At 40.0% G+C, this 21908-nt stretch overlaps 1 protein-coding gene across 1 annotated transcript in view; it reads left to right on the top strand.

The window, feature by feature from the left end:
* Positions 1–21908, top strand: part of LOC150080655 (uncharacterized) — a 175048-nt gene that overhangs the window by 145566 nt on the left and 7574 nt on the right. The window contains exon 9 of the mRNA XM_090380774.1: positions 20595–20747. Within this exon, the coding sequence (XP_090236900.1) occupies positions 20595–20747 (153 nt within the window). The remainder of the gene's footprint in view (positions 1–20594; positions 20748–21908) is intronic.

A 21908-nucleotide genomic window follows, 5' to 3' on the forward strand; every position in this document is an offset into this window, starting at 1 on the left:
GTTGAATGAATAAATGAGGAAGATGAAAAGTTGGTTCTATGGGTTTGAAGTTGGACAGTAAATGGATGTTGGCTGGTGGTGGCATGTGTTTGGACTCTTTTGAAAGAGAGAGAGAGAGAGAGAGAGAGAGAGAGAGAGAGAGAGAGAGTGGGTGGGTGGGTGGGAATTATAGAAGTCAATTCAGAAGGACAGTGCCCATGGAAGTATCTGTGGAAAAGGCATGCAGCAGAAACAGTATGTCTCTGAGACAGTGAGTGGAGAGACTGTTAGAGAGGAGTCATTAATTAACCTAACTGCCCTCTTCTGAATGGAATCTAGAAGCCTGAGAGAGGTTTTGGGGGGGGGCACTGCCCCAGATGTGGGAACAATATTCCATGGTAGGGCAGATTTGCAATTTGTACAGAGTGAACAGCTGTTTGGAAGAAAAGTAACGTCGAGATGTAAAGAGAAAACCAAGTTTTTAAGATGCAGAGGAAGCAATATTTGTAATGTGCTTGTGCCAAGAGAGATTAGAAGTCAGAGTAATCACCAAAATAGATATATCATTTTGCCTAGAAATCGGAGTGTCACTAAAGATAAGCATAGGAGCAGAAGAATCCTTTTTGCAAGATATAAGACAAGACTGAGTTTTAGAAGGATTGAAATCAACTAAGTTGTCTTGGCCACACTGAAGAATTACCTGGAGATCGGCATTTAAGGAATTGGTAGCGGATATTTGAGAAGTTGAAGCTGATTGAGCAGGGCAAGGTTTCTCAAAATGGAAAGTGTAAAGCAATGTGCTATCATCGGCAAAACTATGGATAGGATTTCCAGTCAATGGAAGAAGGTCATTAATATACAAGAGGAAAAGAGTGGGGGAAGAACTGAACCTTGGGGGACACCAGCATTAGTGGAGAAGTTAGAAGACTGAGAGGAATCTACAATCACCCTCAGTGAGCAATCAGAGAGAAAACTGGATAACCAATTACAAAAAACAGTTGACAAACTATAAGATGGGAGCTTGTTTAGAAGACCTTTATGGCAAACGCGATCAAAAGCCTTTGAGATGTCAAGAGCAACTGCTTGTGTTTTACCAAACTTTTCCATTGAATTTGTCAATAAATGGGTAACATAAGCCAGAATATCACCAGTGGGTCGACACTGATGGAATCCATACTGGTGATCGTTGATCAGATGGAAGGTTTCTAGGCAATTTAGGAGTTGGCGGTTATTTGATTTCTCCATTACTTTCAAAAGAGTAGAAGTAATTGCAGTGGGATAATTAGATGAGAGGGACTTGTCACCCTTTTTAGGAACTGAATGGATATGTGCAAATTTCCAAGCAGAAGGAAAAACATTTGGAATAAGAAAGTGAAAAAAGGCAGCAAAGAGCAGGAGTGAGTTTAGGAGCACAGGTTTTGAGGACAAGTGGAGAAATACCATCAGGACCTGGAGCTTTCTTAGCATCGAGATTCATCAAAATTCTTCTGACGTCCTTTTGACAGAAGACAACAGGAGGCATTGAATGGAGTGTGTTGGGGAATGGTGGTAGGTGTTTTACCAAGATCATTAATACATGAGTTGGAAGAAAAACGGGATGCTAGCAGGTCAGCTTTATCCTTATCTGAAGTGATAACAGAACCATTTGGTTTTAACAGAGGTGGGAGCAGAGATGGGCAAAAGTTGCGGCCAATATCTTTGGAAAGAGACCGGAATGCTCGGCTACCATTAGGGCAAGAAGCAAGTTTTTTACTCTTAGCCTGTTCAAAATCTAGTTTGGACTAATTAATGACTGCTTTATAATTGTTGCGAGCTTTGGTGTAGGCAGAAAATGAAACTGAAGAATTAGAAACAAGCCAATTACAATATGCAACATTCTTTTCTTGAACAGCCTTAGCAAATTTATTGGAAAACCAAGGTTTAGATAAAGGACGGGATTTTAAAGTGGAGTGTGGAATAAAGGATTCCACTCCTAGAAGAATAATTTCACTGACATGACCAGAGCAAAGGTTGACATCAGAAGTTTTGAAACAGTAGTCCGACCAAGGAAAAGAAGAAAAGAAATCTCGCAGGTCATCCCATTTTGCATTTTTGTAATGCCAAACAATATGGGGTTGGGAATAGCCATGAGATAAAGGCTCCACTGGAGATGAGACAAACGCCAAGTTGTGATCTGAGGTACCTAAAGGACCACTCACTTCGACTGTGTGCTTAGAAGGGTTGTTTGTGAGAAAAAGATAAAGCGTGTTGGCTGTATGGTTGGGATTGTCCGGTATTCTTGTAGGTAAATGAACAATCTGTGCAAGGTCATTAGTAATTGCAAAAGCCTCAGCATCTTGACGAGCTGGGTCGGTGTGACTAGAAAACGGAAGCCAGCTGGAGTTGTGAACATTAAAATCACCAAGGAAAATTACCTCACTGTTAGGAAAGTTAGACTGGAGAAAGTCACGTTGCAAAGAGAGGAAGTCGAAGAGCTCCAAGTGATTAGTGGAGTTGGGAGAAGGGTAGAGACAACAAATGAATTTTACACAATGAGGTAGAGAGATTTTAAGCCAGAGAAGATCAAAGAGAGTAGATTCCAAATTGCCAAGTCTCTGACAGGGAATATAAGAATGGACATATGCACAAGTACCACCTTTGAGCTGAAAGGAATCATACAGTGAATAATTTGGGCAACTGAGATGAGCAGTATTTGAATCAACTGATAACTGAGATTCTGTCAGAAAAAGTACATGGGATTTGGCAGACTGCAAGTGGAAATGGACATCTTTAAGATTAGAATTGAGACCATGTATATTTGTGAAATGAATTAGGAAGTGTTTGGGAGGTTTAGATCTTTTTGCAGATAAGCTTACTCTATTAGTTTGACAATTCATGGTGTATTGAATAGTAAGAAAAAGTGGGTGGGACATGCTGTATGAAGTAATGAAATTTTTGGATATGGCGTACACATGGTAAGAATATACCCAGATCCTTGACATAACGTGGCCTCGACAAAGCCCCCCCCCACATACACATTACTCGGACTCCCTCCAGTCACCATCTGGCGGAGCAGAGGTAGCAAAATTATACACTATTTGATCCGGAGCCTCCTAAAGAGTTACAAATAGGTTCGGTCCGGTGTACTTGCTAGCGACCAGCCCGTGAGCACCATTTTAGAGCTGTACCCTTGAATTGTAAGGAAGATTGGATCTTGCCATAATGTTCATCATAACCTCAAAAGTCATCAGTCATACTGCATGATGGAAGAGATGGGGAAGAGTTGACTGGAACGTAGCTGTGGAGACTAAACATGGGTTTCACCACTTCAAGCCTCCAATAAGCAAAGTGGTGGTATTCCACCGGTTGATGAAAATCATCTACCACCTAGTATTGCCTGGTAACACAGAGGGGTGGCATTCCTCCATGTGGTGTGGATGCCACACCTCGACCTCTGCTTACGTTGGTTCATTCCTGGGTGATCACCCACAGTGTGCTTGTGTATGGAGGTTATATCCATTACTAACAGTCCCACCATCATGAAGGTGCAAGCAGAGGATTTGGACGTCACAGACCCTCCCGCACTTTACCGAAATTGGGTCTACTTGACTTGAATGTCACCCGAATATTAGTTCCATCAGAATTTTACCCTCCTAGGTAGCCAGTACAGCTTGTCTGGCCTATCTGAGAGAATGTCTGTGACATCCTCAAGGACCAAAGATTGGATACTATGATGTTGATTACAAAGGAAATAAATGTAAAAAATAATTTTGATATCATATGCTTGGATTAAAGATGCATTTCAGGATCATCTAGACAGGACTGCATTAATAATTCAGACACAGCATGGGTTTGTTAAGGGAGTGTCTTGTCTGAAAAATCTGATTGGATACTATGATGTGGTTACAAAGGAAATAAATGCAAAAAAATAATTTTGGTATCATTTGCTTGGATTTCAGGAAAGCTTTTGACACTGTTGAGTAGTGGTTTACACTGGTGAGTATGGGCTTGGCAAATCCAGGGCCCTGAGCTGGATATCATCATTCTTCTCTTTCTTGATGTTTCCTTTTTCATTCTCTCTCTCTCTCTCTCAGGGTAACTTTGAAATTTTTTTTTTGGCTGATGCAGCATAAGCCTCAGGCTTCTTTGCACCGTATGCTAATAATAATAATAATAGCAACAATGACAAAGTGGAGTATCACCATTAAGGTCGAGAACATCACAACCAGGCTAATCCTCATTACAAGAGGAATCTTTCAGGGAGATGCTCTGAGCCTACTGTGGTTCTGTCTAGCACTCAATCCACTATCCACCATGCTTAACAGCAGCAAGTATGGATATAACCTCAAAGAAGGAAGAAAGAACCTGTACACGCTCACCCACCTGATGTACATGGATGACATCAAGCTCTACGCAGCAACTCCAGCAACTTCTCAGGATCACTGAAGAATTCCGCAAGGACATTAGGATGGTATTTGGTCTGGACAAATGCCAAACCCGCATACTGCACGAGGGAAAACAAGTTGTCCAAAACTACCAGCTGCTGACAGGTAAAGAGATCAAAGCTATGACAGAAGGAGAGACTTACAAATACCTGGGGTGATGATGCAGGCTCAGCAATTAGAGCACAAGGAAATCAAGAAGTGCCTGACCGAAAAATATCATCAGAGACTCAGAAGCCTGCTGAAAGCAAAACTGAACGGAGGGAACACAGTTAAAGCCATGAACACCTATGCAGCTCCAGTACTAACGTACTCCTTCGAGGTCATAGATTGGACTAACACCGAGGTAGAAGATATCATGCGAAAGATAAGGACAGTGATCACCAAGAGCTGCCAACAACACCCGGTTAGCAGTGGAGAGACCAACAATAGCTCGGAAAGAGGGAGGTAGGGGCCTGATAGAGCAACAGAAAATAGGGATAGTTAACCTGAAGGATTTCTTCGAGAACAACATAGCACCACTCAACCAGGCCATAAGGAAGATAGATCAGTGGTATACCCCACTCAACCTAAACGAGTGACCTCCTTCTGCCCAGACGGTACAAGAAACAAAGTTAGAAAGATGGGCAAAGAAGACACTCCATGGCAGACACTATAATGACCTCCATCAAGATCACATCAATAACACTGCTTCTAATGCATGGCTCACAAACAGCACTCTCTTCCCCAAGACTGAAGAATTCATGCTGGCAATCCAAGACCAGGTAATCAACACCGGAAACTATAGAAAATACATTGTGAAGCAGCCCGGAATGTCAGATGACATATGTCGACGATGCCATCTGGCGTCAGAAACGATCCAACACATCACTGTGGGGCTTAAGGGGATTGCCCCAGACTGAATACACTCATAGACCTGACCAGGTAGCCAGGATAATACATCAGAAGCTAGCGAGGAAATACCAGTTGACCAAAGAAAGTGTACCATACTACAAGTACGAACCCCAGGCAGTACTAAAGACCCGAACCCACAAGCTGTACTGGGACCACGCCATAATAACAGATAAGACCATCCCACACAACAGACCGGACATAACCCTTGTGGACAAGATGGAAAAGGCTACCTACCTAATTCACATAGCAGTGCCCAACGTTAGCAATGTCCAGAAAACCCATGAGGAAAATATTAGGAAGTACATGAACTTGAGACATGAGGTCAATGAGATGTGGCCTATGCAAGAAGTATCAAACATCGTGTCAACCACCGGTATGGTACCAAAGACTCTACCTAGCAGAGCAATAGATCTCCCAGAGAACACCTACAAGGAACTCCAGAAAGTTGCAATCCTGAACACCTGTAGGATAGTCAGAGATTTCCTCGACCAACAGTAACACCAGACATTACAACCATCCTGTGTACTTGGTAGCAGTACCCGTCACGGAATGGAATCCCAATCAGGGAGTAATAATGGAAGACTATACAAATTGGAGCAGTATGTATTAAGGGCAAGTTGCTACAATGGATAAAAGGGTGGTTGAGTGGAAGAGACTGAGGGTGGTAATCAATGGACGCTGCTCTTCGTGGACTAATGTTATTAGAGGAGTCCCCCCAGGGTTCGGTGTTAGGCACTGAACCCTGTTGGTTTTGTATATTTATCAATGATATCGATGAAGGTATATCAGGCTTAATGTCGAAGTATGCAGGTATTGTTAATGACAGTAATGATAGCACACTACTGCAACAGGATCTGGAAATATTGAGCAAATGGGCTGAGAGGGGTGGCAACTGAAGTTTAACATTGATACATGTAAAGTACTACATATGGGTAGCAGTAACTCCAGAGTAATGCACCAACTGTGTAGTACTACTCTTAGGGTTGTAGGAAATGAAAAAGACCTCATAATAAGCAGTCAGATATGAAGGTTTCTGAGCAGTGCAGACAGGCTGCCAGAGCAGGTCATGTTGTATTGTCAATGATATACAGGAATTTTGCTAGTAGGGAAAAGGAGATGATTATCTCTTTGAATAAGGCAATGGCCAGGCCAAGCCTTGCGTACTGCATACAGGTCTGGAGGCCTCCAGATTTTAGGAAGGGTGTAGAGTTGCTTAAGTGTGTACAGAGAAGGGTAACAAGACTGGTGAGAGGAACGAAGGGGTTGTCTTACCAAGAAAGGGTTAAGTGTTGCAAATTGTAGTAGCTGGAGACTTAAGCACCTGCGAGGTGATCTGTCAGAGATATATAATGCCTTGAATGGATTGAGCAGTTTCAATTCTGAATGGATTCTTCCTCTTGCTCAGATTATGACCCTGAGGGGGCATAAATTCAAATTTTGGAAAGACAGTTATTGAATGGATGTGCGGAAATTTGCCTTTAGTCAACAGTTTGTTGATTGGTGGAACAAACTTCCATCTGTCATTGTGGAAGTTGATAGCTTAAATAAATTCAGAGGAACTAGACAAACGTTTGGAGGGAATGGATGAGTGAAATGGTTTTTTTTTTTCTTGGCTGATGTTACATAAGCCTGCTTTCTTGCATCATATGCCTCTGCTAATGCTAAGTGGTACTATTTATATTAATAAGCTTTCCATATTGGAAAAATTAAAAGTCAACATTGAATCAGATATTTGAACAATAACTGTGCAAACAATGTGTCAAGCCTTATCAAACATGGTTCAAAGAGTTTGTGCTTGCATTTGGGAAGAGGATAGTTTTCACATTTATTGCATTTCAGTTATAAATATTTTTATAATAATTGAAATAAAACTGAAAATATACTATGCATTGCATATCTTTTGAATCAACCTGTATAAGCAAGTACTTCATGTACGGTGAGGCACTCTTCGAATGTTGGATGCCATGATGTCAGAGCGTGATACACAGAATTATTTGGGCTTGGACTTATATATTGAAAATATACACAGCAGCCTAACAACAAAGTAGATGTAACACACACACACACACACACACATACACACAATATTTTGATATCTGACTTCTTGCATTAACGTATTTCTTGGAATTGCTCCACTTGGCAATAAAACAGATCTCGGATCTTTTCACCTGAATTCTGAGAAAAACAGTAATGAGTCACTTCTATAAATTATGTATGCATCAGCCAAGAACCCCCCAGGCACCTGTACTGCCTGTTTAATAAAACAAAATCAAGAATCTTTATTGTATTGTATATAGGAAAAAAAAATACAAATACAGTTTTTCCCCCTCGTGGCTCACTGAGGCTGGGGCATTCACATTTATTTGGATTATAAGGTTTCTGATAATATACTCTCAACATTAAGATTCTGAGCATCTTAGTATCACCAAGGGGAGCAATAAGATGTACGAAATATGTTAAATAAAGATATTTAGTAGTACATTGACCAACCTAATAAAAGTTGAGATTTTGTTATCAGAATGGACATCTGAAAAGAAAGAAGAGTCACGGCTGCATAAGTTTGAGAATCAAACAGCCACTGAGCAAGTCATCACGTCACCATTCTCCACTCTCATTGGTAAAAACAGTCATTTTGCAGTAGGAAGGGGGACAGCTGAAAGAAGAAAAGATCTACTTTAGTAGACTGAGTAAAAAATCAGTAACATGATTATAGAGGAATGACGCTGGTGGAGATATTCCTAAACAACTTGGACAATTTTTGATACTTTTTGTTTGTGGTAAATATTAGAAATCTGTATCCATTTGCTGCACTACTGACAGTTATTCAAAAGGTAGTAACCTGTCAGTGAAATGGAGTCTTTTATGGACTACCAGGAAAGGGTGAAGCCTAAGGCGATATTCCGGCATTCTCCTTGCACAGACCTCCCATATATTATAGGTATGTTGAAATTATAATTCATAATTGTGTTTAGTAACAATACAGAAGTTGTGTGTACACTTCTTGAATTTTCTTCTTCAAATTGTGACATGATATCCATGAAGTGTTAGTAAAAAGTAATAAATAGATCAGATATTTTCTCCTAATAATGTGCCTTCATTTATTTAGTTGAGTGGTCAAGCATGGAGAGTACATAAATACTTGCACTTGAGGGACTGTGGTTCAGGTCTGCATTACTGCTAAATATAGTGATATATATATATTTTATTTATTTCACTCCCCTTGTGTAGCATATTGCATGTCATTGCTGTGTTATAATAAGCACAGGAATACTGTCACATTGTGGAGAATATATCATTAATTTGTTTTCCAAGTTATTCACTGTATTATTTAGGTAATTCATTGGAATTTATAATTGAATTTAATAGTGATTTCACACACACTTGTTTTAGTAATGTCTCCAACTGTGTTTGTATTCACCTTTTCTGCAGTTACCTCTCTTCAATTGGTAATTTGTTGTGGTTATGACTGCTATGCCACTATTAGCACTGCCAGTCCAAGAAGAGAGAAACTGGTAGTTAAAAAAAAAAAAAAAATAACATGGGGGAAGAGGGGGAGATGTATTATTACAGTTGTGGTAGTGCCTGTTAATGATTACAATTAAGATCAAGAAGTTGATGATTTCTTGAAGTTTATTAAGGTTACTGAGTTAGAAAGGGCTAACAAAGTCTATACTTGCAAAAGATATTAAGAGACATTTACAAAGTTTAAAAATGTTTAAAGGAAGAAATAAATATTAAGTTTCAGTTATCTCTCTCTCCAAGTGGTAATTTGCTGGGAATTGAATTGTGGAAACTTTTGCCATGGATTATTAATGAGAATAATTGCAATGAATGATGGAAGTTCATGTGAAACTTGGCAAAATTTAAAGTTTTATAATAATATCCCAAGAAAAATTAAGAAAACAGTTTGAAACATTATTTTAAATGATTTGAAATTTCCTTGACATCATAAGCCTTAATTCTTAAGCCTCAAATGTAGTTTAATGGACACTGACAAGTGTGGTAAATTTGTCCATTATTTTATTATAAATTTATAAACTAGTTAGCAGCTGATTAGTTAACTGATGCAAAAACTATTGATGTATAAAAAATGTATACTGTTTGTAAATTTTGGATGCTTAAGTGATGCTAAAGTTAACTGCAAATACAGGTTTAGGCATCATGTCATTTAGTTAGAATACATGCTTGTTATGTTCAGGAGCATAAGCCACAAAGAATGAAGCATTCCAACTGAACTTTTTTTGGGGAACTCAAAGGCCACCCTCAGAACAGTTTGTTTAGATTTGATCAGAGAAATAGTAAAAATAAAGATTAATCTGTAGTATATGGTATTAGATTTGACCGGTCATTCCAAAGCGTGATGTTAATCACTGATTGTCAAGCCTAGTCCCTCATACCAGTTGCTTTCCTCATAGTGATTGGGAGCTAAACTTGCTTACTTTTAGCAGGATAATGAAGACAGGTAGAGCTGGTAACAGAATGACAAAAATAGCGTATTCTAACGAAGTCAGTTTAGTTTACATCACTGTTCGGGAGGGATTCAAACTAAAGGGGGTACTGTATACCAAGGAGTTCAAGTGAAAAACTGAATAAATAACAGGAACAAAATATGGTAACCTAACCCATTTTCTCTTTCCTGCTGGATTAAAATCGGAAAATAGTTTTTCAATTTTAATCCAGCAGCAAGGAGGAATTCAAGCGAAAAATGGAAATAAATAAAAGGAACAAAACGCAGTAACCTATTACCTCTCTTCCCGCTGGATTAAAATTTGATAATAGTTTTCTGATTTTAATCATGTAGCAAGGAGAAGGAATTTACTCAAAGGAAATTGGTTCATTTTTTATTTGAATCCCTGCCAGGTTAATCTTTAGGAAACTGTATCTTCCTCCATTTGCTGCTGAATTAATATCAAAAAATACTTTCCTGATTTTAATCCAGTCGGCAAGGGGGAGGGAAAGTCTAGTGATGTAGCAGAAAAAAAAGGGGGGAATTGTAGAGGTCAGGTTTGCTGGGTTATTCTAAAGCAACTACCGGTAATTAGCAGCCTATCAAAGTGATTAATTGTTGTAATTAATCTACAGAATAATAGTTAATATTGTAAAAATTTATACTATTTCATACTTCAACTGAAACAAATCGCTATTTACAGAACATTTATTTATGGAATATAAAATTACTTCATATACTTTAATGAGAACATGGAATTAATCTTGAATTTATAAAAATAAAAATATTAAGGGCTATACTAGACAAGTGCTTAAAGCATCTGTGCAGCTGGCGTTTTAAGTGCCTCCAAAACAGCTAACTATACATAGCGTTTCTAACATAGATTGTGTCAAACTAAACTAGAAGTGGCATGTTTAATGTTTCATTGGATACTACCAGCGAATCACCCTTTTAATTCTCAGTTGCAAGATGGATGTTTTGTGCATTTATGTATATAGTTAATTGCGAGTAGAAAGAGAAAACGATGATGGTGGATTCATCCAGCAAATTCAAATAGGTTAAAATCAGGACAGTTTTATATTATTCTAAAAATATTTCTTGACCAAATATCTAAGAGTATGAAAGTGTTGGTTTATGCATGGGTACTGCACTTGCATCATTTCTACTACCCAGGTAGTATGAATGCATCTTTTAATTATATCTCATATTGTGAATATCTTCACAATGAGTTGCCGAGTTATTGCACTGCTTTAAATAACTAACGCTTCGCCAGTGGAGAAGACTAATGTTACTTATTCTCGGCGGATATCACCACCCAGACGGCACTGTTTCGAAGCCAGTTGGCTTACTCCTCTGTCGAGAATAAGTAACATTAGTCTTCTCCACTGGTGAAACATTACTTATTCAAAGCAGTGCAATACCCCGGCAACTCATTGTGAAGGTATTCACAATATGAGATATAATTAAACTATGCATTCAATACTACCTGGGTAGTAGAAATGATGCAAGTGCAGTACCATGCATAAACCAACTCTTTCATACTCTTAAACATTTAGTCAAGAAATACTTTTATATTGAACTATGCACATCATCAAGCATCTCTCATATTGTGGACTTATACTTCATAACTGGGTTGTCACTATTGCAACAACAGGGTACCTGCCCACCATCAAGGAGTAAATCAACAAACTTCGAAACAGTGCCGTCTGCGTGGTGGTATCCACCAAGAATAAGTAACATTAGTCTTCTCCACTGGTGAAGCGTTACTTATTCAAAGCAGTGCAATACCTCAGCAACATGCTGTGAAGGTTTTTTATAATTATATCACAATATGAGATATAATTAAATGATGCTTTCATGCTACCTAGGTAGTAGAAGTGATGCAAGTGAAGAAGTGATAAACCAACTCTTTCAGTTTTATATTATGTTTGAAACACACAGGAAGTTTCCCGAGAATTTTTTTTATTTTTCGGAATGTCGATACAGAGTTTTGATGAACTTCTAATGCTAATATGTTAATTAGTGAAAAAAGATACATTTGAACATGCTAACACCCTTTCCAAGTGGCGGTATGACAGAGGGATTAAATTGACGTTGATACCTTTACTTGAGCACCTTTCAATTTACTGTCTTTCTACGTGCTACTTTGCTTTGTCTTATTGTTCAGGTGCTTTTAATTTTGATCTCCTACCATATCGACATTTACATCTATGCTTTATATGCTGTACTGACAGGCCAACTTCCACTTAGGCCGCTGTAGCCTAGTGGTCAGGCGCACGGGTGCATAAGTACACGTGCCTTGAGTGACCGGGGTTCAAGCCCGTGACTGATGAATACGGTGCTGTTTCTTGTATTCTGTCTATCTTGTAAACTCCTCTGACCGTTTGGTCGTCCCGGAGTATAAACAGAAAAATTTATTTATTTATTTAATGAAAATATTTCTGAAATGTTGTTTTCTTTGTTTGTAAAATCACTCATTTCTACCTGCTATTCATATTCAGAATTTACGGGAATTACTTTCGGTTACATAAATGGTAACTTCCTGTTTGATTTCATCTCACGTGACTACTCAGAATAAAACACCTATTGTTACTGGCTTCTCGCCACTTTGGGTGGTGGGTGGTGTTATGACAAAATTAATTCCACTTTTCATCCTTTTAAATCAGAAAACATTTTGCACTACCCACACTGTAATGGATTACTTTCCGTGCAAAAAAGGATTTGTTTACAAACAAAGTGTTGTAATTTGATTTTATGAATGTTCATGCAAAGACAACAGTTTTGAAGTTTATAATGCAGCTGTCAATAGAAATATTTTCTTGAAATTTCATTGGATCAAATATACATCCAGAAAACGTGCTGTACCGTATTGTTTCCCACAAACGATTACAATAAAAGCAAACTTTACTTTTATCAAATGTGCACTGTTGGTGTTATCAACCCATTTATGAAGTATAACTCCACAATATGAGAGATGCCTGATGATATGTAGTAGTACAGACTATAAAGTACTTAAAGCAAGAGGGCAGTCTCTCACCGATTCGAAAAGATGCCGTCTGGGTGGTGGTATCCGCTGAGAATAAGTAACATTAGTCTTTTCCACTGGTGAAGCGTTACTTATTTGAGGTAGTGCAATACCATGGCAACTCATTGTGAAGGTATTCACAATATGAGATATTGTGAATACCTCATATTGTGAATACCTTCACAATATGAGATATAATTAAAATGATGCCAACTTAATTACTTTGATAGATGGCTATGAATTAAACTGATGCAACTGCACTAACTTATATGCTAGTCATTCTACCACATAGCATGAGGCTCTTGCCCTAAAATACTGTATAATCTAAATTGTCTGTACAAGTGAACTAACTTTGGCGAAATCCTTTAATGCTGTGTTGTACAAGGCAGGCCTCCTTTCCACCTCCCAAATAAATTTCTCGGTGTCAAACATCGTCTTCTCCAAATAACAAACTAATGAATCATGAAGGCCAACCATCCAGTGCACAGGGAAAATTTCTCCTCAGGCAATACAAATACCCACTTACTGGCACTTTCAACTCATCTGATGGCATCAGCAGGCATTGAATGTCAGCTAACATCATCCAACATGGCATTGAAAGTGCTCGTCTAGTGTGTATGCCCTTTCCCTCTGCTTCCTGTAAAACTGGGCATTGGAAGGCATTGCTGATGCCACACATTAAGCGCTCATCTAGTATATCCCTGATACAGATATTTTTGCTTTGTGCACTGGAATGTTATGGCTGCTATGTTCCCACTGCATAAGGCAGTTGTGAGCCTACTCTTGGAATGCCATGTTTAGGTATGGATGCAGTATTCCAAGCTTAAAAAAAAAAAAAAAAAAAAGATATTTAACTTCTTGAAAAAGCCCAAAGATTGGAAAAACACCTAGTGAGATTGGCAAAATGGCAACCTTATGAGGAAAGGCTCAGAACTTGGTAACTAGGTACCTTAGAGAATTTGGTCGAGATCTGCGATTTCTGAGCAAGGATAATAAAATGAATGAAGGTGAAATTTTGAGTTATAAATAATACTAGAACTAGGGGACATAATTTTAATTGTGAGAAAAGCAGTAAGTGTGAATTTTTGGACACTGGATTAGAGGATGTTTTCTTTTTGCTAACAAGTTTTTAAAATTACTGGAATAATTACCTACATGGATAGTTGAGGCCGACAACTTGGGGAGAAAATTCATAGGTCAGCAGCTGGATCAATAATTACATGAGGAGGGGAAACACACAGGCAGTTATTTGGTTTTATTTATTTATTTTTTTCTGGTGTGGCAAAATCCTAAGGCTTCCTTGTGCCATATAGCTAATACAAATGTGTCATCTTTCATTATCAGCAAAGAAATTATTTTCTTTGAGGGCACCCCTCGACGTGGGCACCTGTACGTGGTGAGGGGACCTCCCAGTGACGCTGCTGGACTTCCAGACTAGCATCACTGGGATCCAACGCCCACAGCCTAGGTTCCGGGCTTACATCAATGGAATCCGGCGTGTTTGCCGTGCGCTGCGACCCGTGGAAATTCGGAAAAGGGGATCCTGGTGGTTGAGGGGCCCAGCTTCAATACACCACTTTGGCCCCTGCTTCGACAAGACGGGTGGTCCTGGAAGGCCCGGCTAGGATCAATCGGCTAGTAGGTTCGCCTGCGAGGGTCAACCGTGTCAAAGCCATGCCCCTACCCTCATGGTCCGAGGGACAGGATTCAGGCTGGCGGCGGTGCGGGTATGGTGTCTGGGTAGCCCTGGCGTCCCACTCCCGAGCGCATTTATTGCATGCCGGGTAGTGGGCGTCCCTTTGGGCTCCGTGGTGGGTGGGGAGCCCGGGCACTGAACCACTTAAAAAAAACTCATGAATCCTGATAAACTTACTTCTTCAGGGGCCCCAACCCGGTCCCTATCTGAAAACATAGACGGAGAGGCAGATAATACTATTGCAACAAAGAGACAGCGAACTGAAACACCATCATCAGGGCCGGTCCCAAGATTTCTAATCATGCATTCCACCACTGAAAAACCGATTGGAAAAATGTCACCCTTCTTCATACAGAAAGGGTTAGATGGGTTAGCAGGTTCTCCCAAATCAGTTAAGAGGCTCCGTTCTGGAGACCTTTTAATTGAAACTAAAAATGACAGGCAATCTGAACATCTCCTCCGAACAACATCAATTGGAGGAATCCCTATAACAGTGACACCACACAGAACACTCAATTCATCGAGAGGTGTCATTTCGGAGTGGGACCTTCTCGACGTATACGAGGAGGAAATCTGCTCCGAATTAAAACCACAGGGAGTCATTGCCGTCAAGAGAATCACTGCGCGAAGGGATGGAAAAATTGTTAAAACCAGGAGCGTTATCCTGACTTTTAACACTCCTAAACCTCCTGATGAGATTAAAGCTGGATACATCAACTGTTCAGTGCGTCCATACATTCCGAACCCTTTACGGTGTTTCAAATGCCAGAAGTATGGACATTCTCAAATGGCCTGCCGTGGAGTCCTTGCATGCGCTCGATGCGGTGCAAAGGACCATGAAACAACAGCATGTTCAGCCCCAAAACCCACCTGTATTAACTGTGAGGGAGAACACCCGGCCTACTCAAGAGCATGCCAGAGGTGGAAAGAAGAAAAAGAAATACAACGGCTGAAGGCAGAGCTAAACATATCGTACCAGGAGGCAAGGAAAGCGGTGAAACCGCTCAACATCAACAAGCCTACCTACGCCCAGAAGGTAGCAGGGAGGTGTTCCATCGGAACACAGACGGACATGTCCATCCCTCCAAAGGAGTCTTTCACTCCCATCGCGCGTTATCTGTTAAGTCCGCAAAAACCTGCACAGAAGGACCAATCAACTGCCACTCCTGTATCGGTACCTCCTAATGCTCCTCAAGTAACAAAGGCAATCACCAAAGAAAAAAATAAGAAAGGTGAAGTACCTCCTACTTCCCAAGAAAACATGGAGGTCGAACAGAAGGAGGTACCCGAAGAGTCAGTCTTGGAACTCTTTGCGGAGGAGGAAATGGACACGGGACAGCGTCCATTCTTCCCCAAAAAAGATAAATCCAAGACTGACAAAAGTAAGCCCTCAGCACCTCGGAAGCCGCCTGATGGACCCACCAAGCCAAAATAATGGCTAAATTCCTACAATGGAATTGTCGTGGATTCCGGCGAAATATAGATGACATCAAGGCCCTCCTGCAAAAGCACGAGCCAGTTTGCTTTTGCTTGCAGGAGACATATCTAAAGGCAAATGATGATCCCACCATGCACAACATCACAGTTTTTCGAAAGGATAGAATTGCGGACGGCTCTGTACATGGGGGAGTGGCTATCCTGGTGGGTAACCAGACCCCAGTGCAGCCCTTGCTAATTACAACCAGCATAGAGGCTGTTGCAATTCGCCTTTCAGTGGGATTCTTATTAACTGTATGCTCTATTTATTTGCCACCTGGGACTGACATCTCCCAGGCAGACCTTGATGATCTCCTTACGCAGCTGCCACCCCCTTTCTTACTTCTCGGGGATTTTAACGGACATAACACCCTGTGGGGTAGTGCTAACATCAACGGAAGGGGACGAGTCATAGAGCATATGCTCAATGACAATGACCTTTCCCTTCTAAATACTGGAACAAACACCTTCTTCCACATGCCTACCCGTACTTTTTCTGCCATTGATCTCTCTATCTGCTCCCCTTGTCTACTCCCTTCACTCACTTGGGAAGTGGAGGAGAATCCGTACGGAAGCGATCACTTCCCCGTGATAACCTTGTTACACAGTGGGAGACCATGTCTTCCTTTTAGGTTACCACGGTGGAAGATTGATCAGGCTGACTGGACTGCCTTCCAACATCAGGCAAATTTTGATCTTAGCACAGTCAGTCAAGAGTCTATCAATGTTGCAGTTAAGTACATCACAGAAAATATTGTCCAAGCAGCTGCGAATGCTGTTCCAAAAACATCTGCCCGGTTTCCACCATTTCCTAAACCTTGGTGGAATTCCCAATGCACAGCGGCAAAAAAGGCTCAAAACAAAGCGTGGGGGATATTCCGCCGCTATCCCACCACGACGAACCTTATAAACTTTAAACGTGCACGAGCCAAAGCCCGATATATCCGTCGTCAGAGTCAAAAGGAATCGTGGATCCGTTTTACATCATCTATTAACCAGTCTACCAACTCTAAGGTAGTCTGGGATAAAATCCGGAAAATGAAGGGAAAATATACATCCCACCCTTCTTCAATCCTAGATTATAATGGATGCGCTATTGCAGATCCAACTGCAATAGCCAATGCTCTTGGGGAAACATTCTCTAACATCTCCGCAACATCCTCGTACTCCCCAGAGTTCCTGGTCCTGAAAAATAAAATGGAAAAACAAGCACTTAATTTTAAGACTAAGGGCCTCTATCCCTACAACGGGGCATTCACTATAGAGGAACTGAAAAGAGCCCTCACTCTTTCCAAAGCAAGTGCTGTTGGACCAGATGGCATCCATTATGAAATGATTAAACATCTTTCACCAAAATCTATGGATTGTCTGCTCCTTCTGTATAACAGAATCTTTACTGAGGGGCAGTTTCCGGATTCCTGGCGAAAGGCAATCGTTCTTGCCTTTCCTAAGCCAGGAAAGGATCCAAAAATTACCACCAATTATCGTCCTATTGCTCTGACTAGCTGTCTGTGCAAAATCCTGGAGAGATTGGTCAATTCTCGTTTAATATGGTATTTAGAAACAAATGACCTTCTCTCCAGCATCCAATGCGGCTTCCGAAAGAATCGGTCCACTTTGGACCATCTCATCAGATTGGAAGCATCCGTCCGGGATGCTTTCCTAAAACGCGAACACTTGGTGTCGGTGTTCTTTGACATGGAGAAAGCGTATGACACAACTTGGAGATTTGGCATTTTAAAAGATTTACATAGCCTAGGCCTAAGAGGGCATCTGCCCTTTTTTATTCAAAACTTTTTAGCCAATCGATCGTTCCAAGTTCGTGTGGGATCCTCACTCTCTCGCTCCTTTAGCCAAGAGGAGGGAGTACCACAAGGATCAGTATTAAGTGTCACGCTTTTTGCCATCAAAATTAATTCCATCACAGAACAACTTCCTCCAACTGTAAACAGTGCCCTCTATGTTGATGACTTTAGCATTTTTTGCCAGTCGTGCAACATGAGGGTTATTGAAAGACAACTGCAGAAAGCCATTGATAGTCTGAATTCCTGGGCACTTGCTAATGGCTTCAGGTTCTCGCCGGAGAAGACCGTTTGCGTACACTTTTGTCGCAAGCGTAATCTTCATCCTGAACCTGAATTAAGGCTCGGACAAAATGCTATTCCAGTAGTAGCGAACGCAAAATTCTTGGGACTCATCTTCGATAAAAAATTAACATTTTTGGATCATATTCGTCAACTCCGCACAAGGTGCACAAGAGGCCTTAATATGCTCCGCTCGCTCTCTTCTTTATCTTGGGGTGCAGACCGTTGCACCCTGCTACGGCTTTACCGTGCACTTGTGCGATCCAAATTAGATTATGGGTCCCAAGTATATAGTTCAGCCAGAGACAGTGCCCTCCGATGGCTGGACCCTGTCCATCATCAGGCTCTACGTGTCGCTACTGGAGCATATCGCACATCTCCTGTCCAGAGCTTATACGTCGAAGCAAACGAACCACCGTTATCACTTCGACGTAAGCAGTTCTCTTTAAAGTATGCTTTAAAATTGAAATCCCTGCCAGACCATCCTACGTGGCCCTTCGTTTTTGAGCCACGATGGGAAAATTTATATAATACCCGTAAGACTGCCAATCGTCCTTTTGGTATTCGTTTCCAAGAGCTACTCAAAGAACTTAATATCAAGGTAGACAAGGTTGCCCAAACATCAAAGCAACCCTTTCCACCCTGGCATGCTCGTGTCCCGGCATGCGACTTGTCGCTTAGAAACTGGGGAAAGTTGGACACGCCATCATGTGTCTACCTGCAGCTTCATTCAGCACACCGAACTGAATATTCCGACTTCGCGCCAGTCTACACAGACGGTTCGAAGTCGGAATCATATGTGGGATCTGCTGCTGTCTTCACAGACAGCACTATATCAGAGCAGATTCCCTCTGATTGCAGCATATTTACTGCAGAGCTGCACGCTGTAGAGTTAGCCTTGGATCATATTAGTAAATGCCAATACCAACGGTTCATTTTATATTCCGACTCTCTTAGCATGTTACAGGCTTTAATATCTGTGAGGTATAATCCTCATCCAGTTCTGTCTAGCATTCAGCAGAAGATTCACGTTCTCCATGAACGCGAATATGACATCCGCTTCTGCTGGATTCCCAGCCACATTGGGATTAGGGGAAATGATTTGGCTGACGCCGCAGCCAAATCAGCAATTCCCAATAATAACCGTTGCCTGTTAGTCCCCTATACAGACTACAGGCAAACAGTACATCAAAAGGTACATTCCCAATGGCAGGATTCGTGGAATAGACAGACTGCGAATAAATTACATCGTATAAAGCCTGTTATTGAACCGTGGCAGTCTTGTCTGCGCAGGAATCGTAAGGAGGAAGTTGTTCTTGCCCGGACCCGCATAGGACATAGTCATTTGACACATTCTTTTCTGCTGAGGGCTGATGACCCTCCTATGTGTGAGTCTTGTGGCACAATTATATCAATTAGACACCTTTTAATCGACTGTCCAGATTTTAGCAATATCCGTTCTAGCATTTTTAATCATCTGACTGAGCCGTATACACTCAGTCAGATTTTATCCGACAACGACAACGTGTCTGCTGTTTTTAGCTATTTCAAATTAATAAAAGTTTTTAATTGTATATAAAAGTTTACGTTATTGTTACGTATTTATTGGTTTACTTTTTATATCTTTGTTATTATACATATGGACATGGTGGCCTAACTACTTAGGTCACTGAATTTTTTAACCTTTTATATATGACCGGTATTTGGCGCATTATAGCCTCAGTTGCTGATGCGCCAATAAAACACAAACAAACAAACAAACAAACAAACTTTGAGGGCATCTTTCGTTCTGTATGTTTCGTGGCAAGCTAACTTAATTTTAAGCAAACAGTAGGCTCACTACACTACCCTACCCATGATAGAATGGCATCTGAAGGCTATCACAGCCTGTTTTGGGACTTATTTCCCTTTCATAAGATAATTACTGGTCTCCATTAACACTTCCTGATGACTTTTAAATAATAAAGAGCAGTTCTGTTGGAAGTTAAAACACAAAGAATCTAATACAGTAGAAATTGTCTTAAAAAAAAAGAGATTTCTTGTTTTATGTTTTAATTGGCAGACTTGACTGCTGTAAATAAACACTATGTAAACACACTCATGAATCAGGATGCCATGGTGGTGTTTTGTATTTTAAAGGGGGCAAAATAGTCCTTTGATGAGATTACTTATTTAACAGTAGTATGGCCTCAGCATGAATTGTTGAGGAGGCTTCCATCCTGCAGTGGGTTGATAATGGCTGCACTTTACTTTTACCTATGTTTTCAAGGTTTAACCCTTGGATAATTGTAAGTCATTCTATTGTGAGCACTAAAAAAATGCATTTACTTTTGTTTTTAGTTAAACATCTTTTTATTAAACTTATTGGACAAAATAGCTCTACTTATTAAATATTTTTCTAAGGCCATATAGTTTCTGCTCATTAGATGAGATTCCTATGTATATGTATTTTTCAAATATTATATTCAAATACATATGATTTTCATATGTATTTGAATAGATAAAAAAATATAAAAGTTTATTAAAATTATATTTTTGCTTTTTCTTAATGTGCTTTTGCTGCCACTTTCAGAAACAAAAAATGTATCCTAGTTGTGATTCTAAAGGACAATTTTTAAGAAGACTGTCCAAAGGAAAGAACAACAAATCTTCACACAAGAATTCACCAATAAATGTTTTACTGCATTTGAAAGCTCAGGAAACGGCTTCTAAATGGCAAAAAGAGGCAAGATATTTTAATTTTAAATTAAGAGTTATTTACCTTATATTTTTAATTTAATTTATGTGATTATTGCACTGTTTTATTATATTCTTCCTTTGCTTTGAGAAAGTACCATTATTGATTCTGTGGTTATGCAAGTTGCCATACTCTGAAGTGCTCACTTATTCTGTTCATGCTACTATTTCTTTTTGCAGATTGAAAATGAATGCAAAAAGATTTCTGATTCTATTGAAGCAGTGTTAGTTGGGTTGGAAAATTGCTAGCTTGGGGTTGGATTCACAGACTAATAGAAAACAGTTTTTGTTTTCGTAAAGGTAACTACAGTGGTCTTAGACAATTTTTAAATTCTATGCAGTGGGACCAACTGATGCAAATTCTAAATGAGAAGCATTCAAGGAATTAATCTTGGAAACTACTAGGCTTTTCATACCAACTAAGAAATACTGTTCAAGATTTAGGCCTAAATGGATGTCAGATAAACTGAGACTCGTGGCAGAGAAGAAAATTGCATGTGATACATATAAATTATCAGGCGATACAGAAATATATAGTAGATAAAAGTTAGTCAGCAATCAAGTCACAAAGGAGTTTGGGCAAGCGAAGCAGATTACAAGAAATCTTTGGCAAAGGAAGCAAATAAAAACAGCAAAGACTACTTATGTAAACTCTAGAAGCAAGAGGATGAATCTGATTGGTTCACTTGATATCGATGGTTTGACTGTCGATAATCCTGCTGAGGTAGCTGACAAACTGAATGAGTATTTTGCATGTACATTCACACACGAAGAATTCTGTAGGGAAGTAGAGGTTAGAAGTTTATCAAAGTCTAACGGAGCTAAGTGATTTCATAATAATTGTAAACAAAGGGGAGGAAAAATTGTTAAAGTTAAACATAAGAAAGGCACCTGGGGTGGTTAGGATCTATTCAGTTGGGATCATATTAAAGGAGGCAGCAAAGGAAGTAAGCAAATCATTAGCCATATATATGAGAGCATCCTTGGATTCAGGGGAGGTCTCCACGGACTGGAGATGTGCAAATGTATCCCCAATTCACAACGGGGGAATCAAAGGGTGACACACAGACCTGTGAGTTTAACTTCTGTTCTAGGGAAAATAATGGAGTCACTGGTTAAAGAAGCTTTAACCAGTGACAAGATTGCAGTT

This window comes from Mastigoproctus giganteus, chromosome 9 (assembly GCF_048544385.1).
Source record: "Mastigoproctus giganteus isolate SK-2022 chromosome 9, ASM4854438v1, whole genome shotgun sequence".
Lineage (NCBI taxonomy): Eukaryota > Metazoa > Arthropoda > Arachnida > Uropygi > Thelyphonidae > Mastigoproctus > Mastigoproctus giganteus.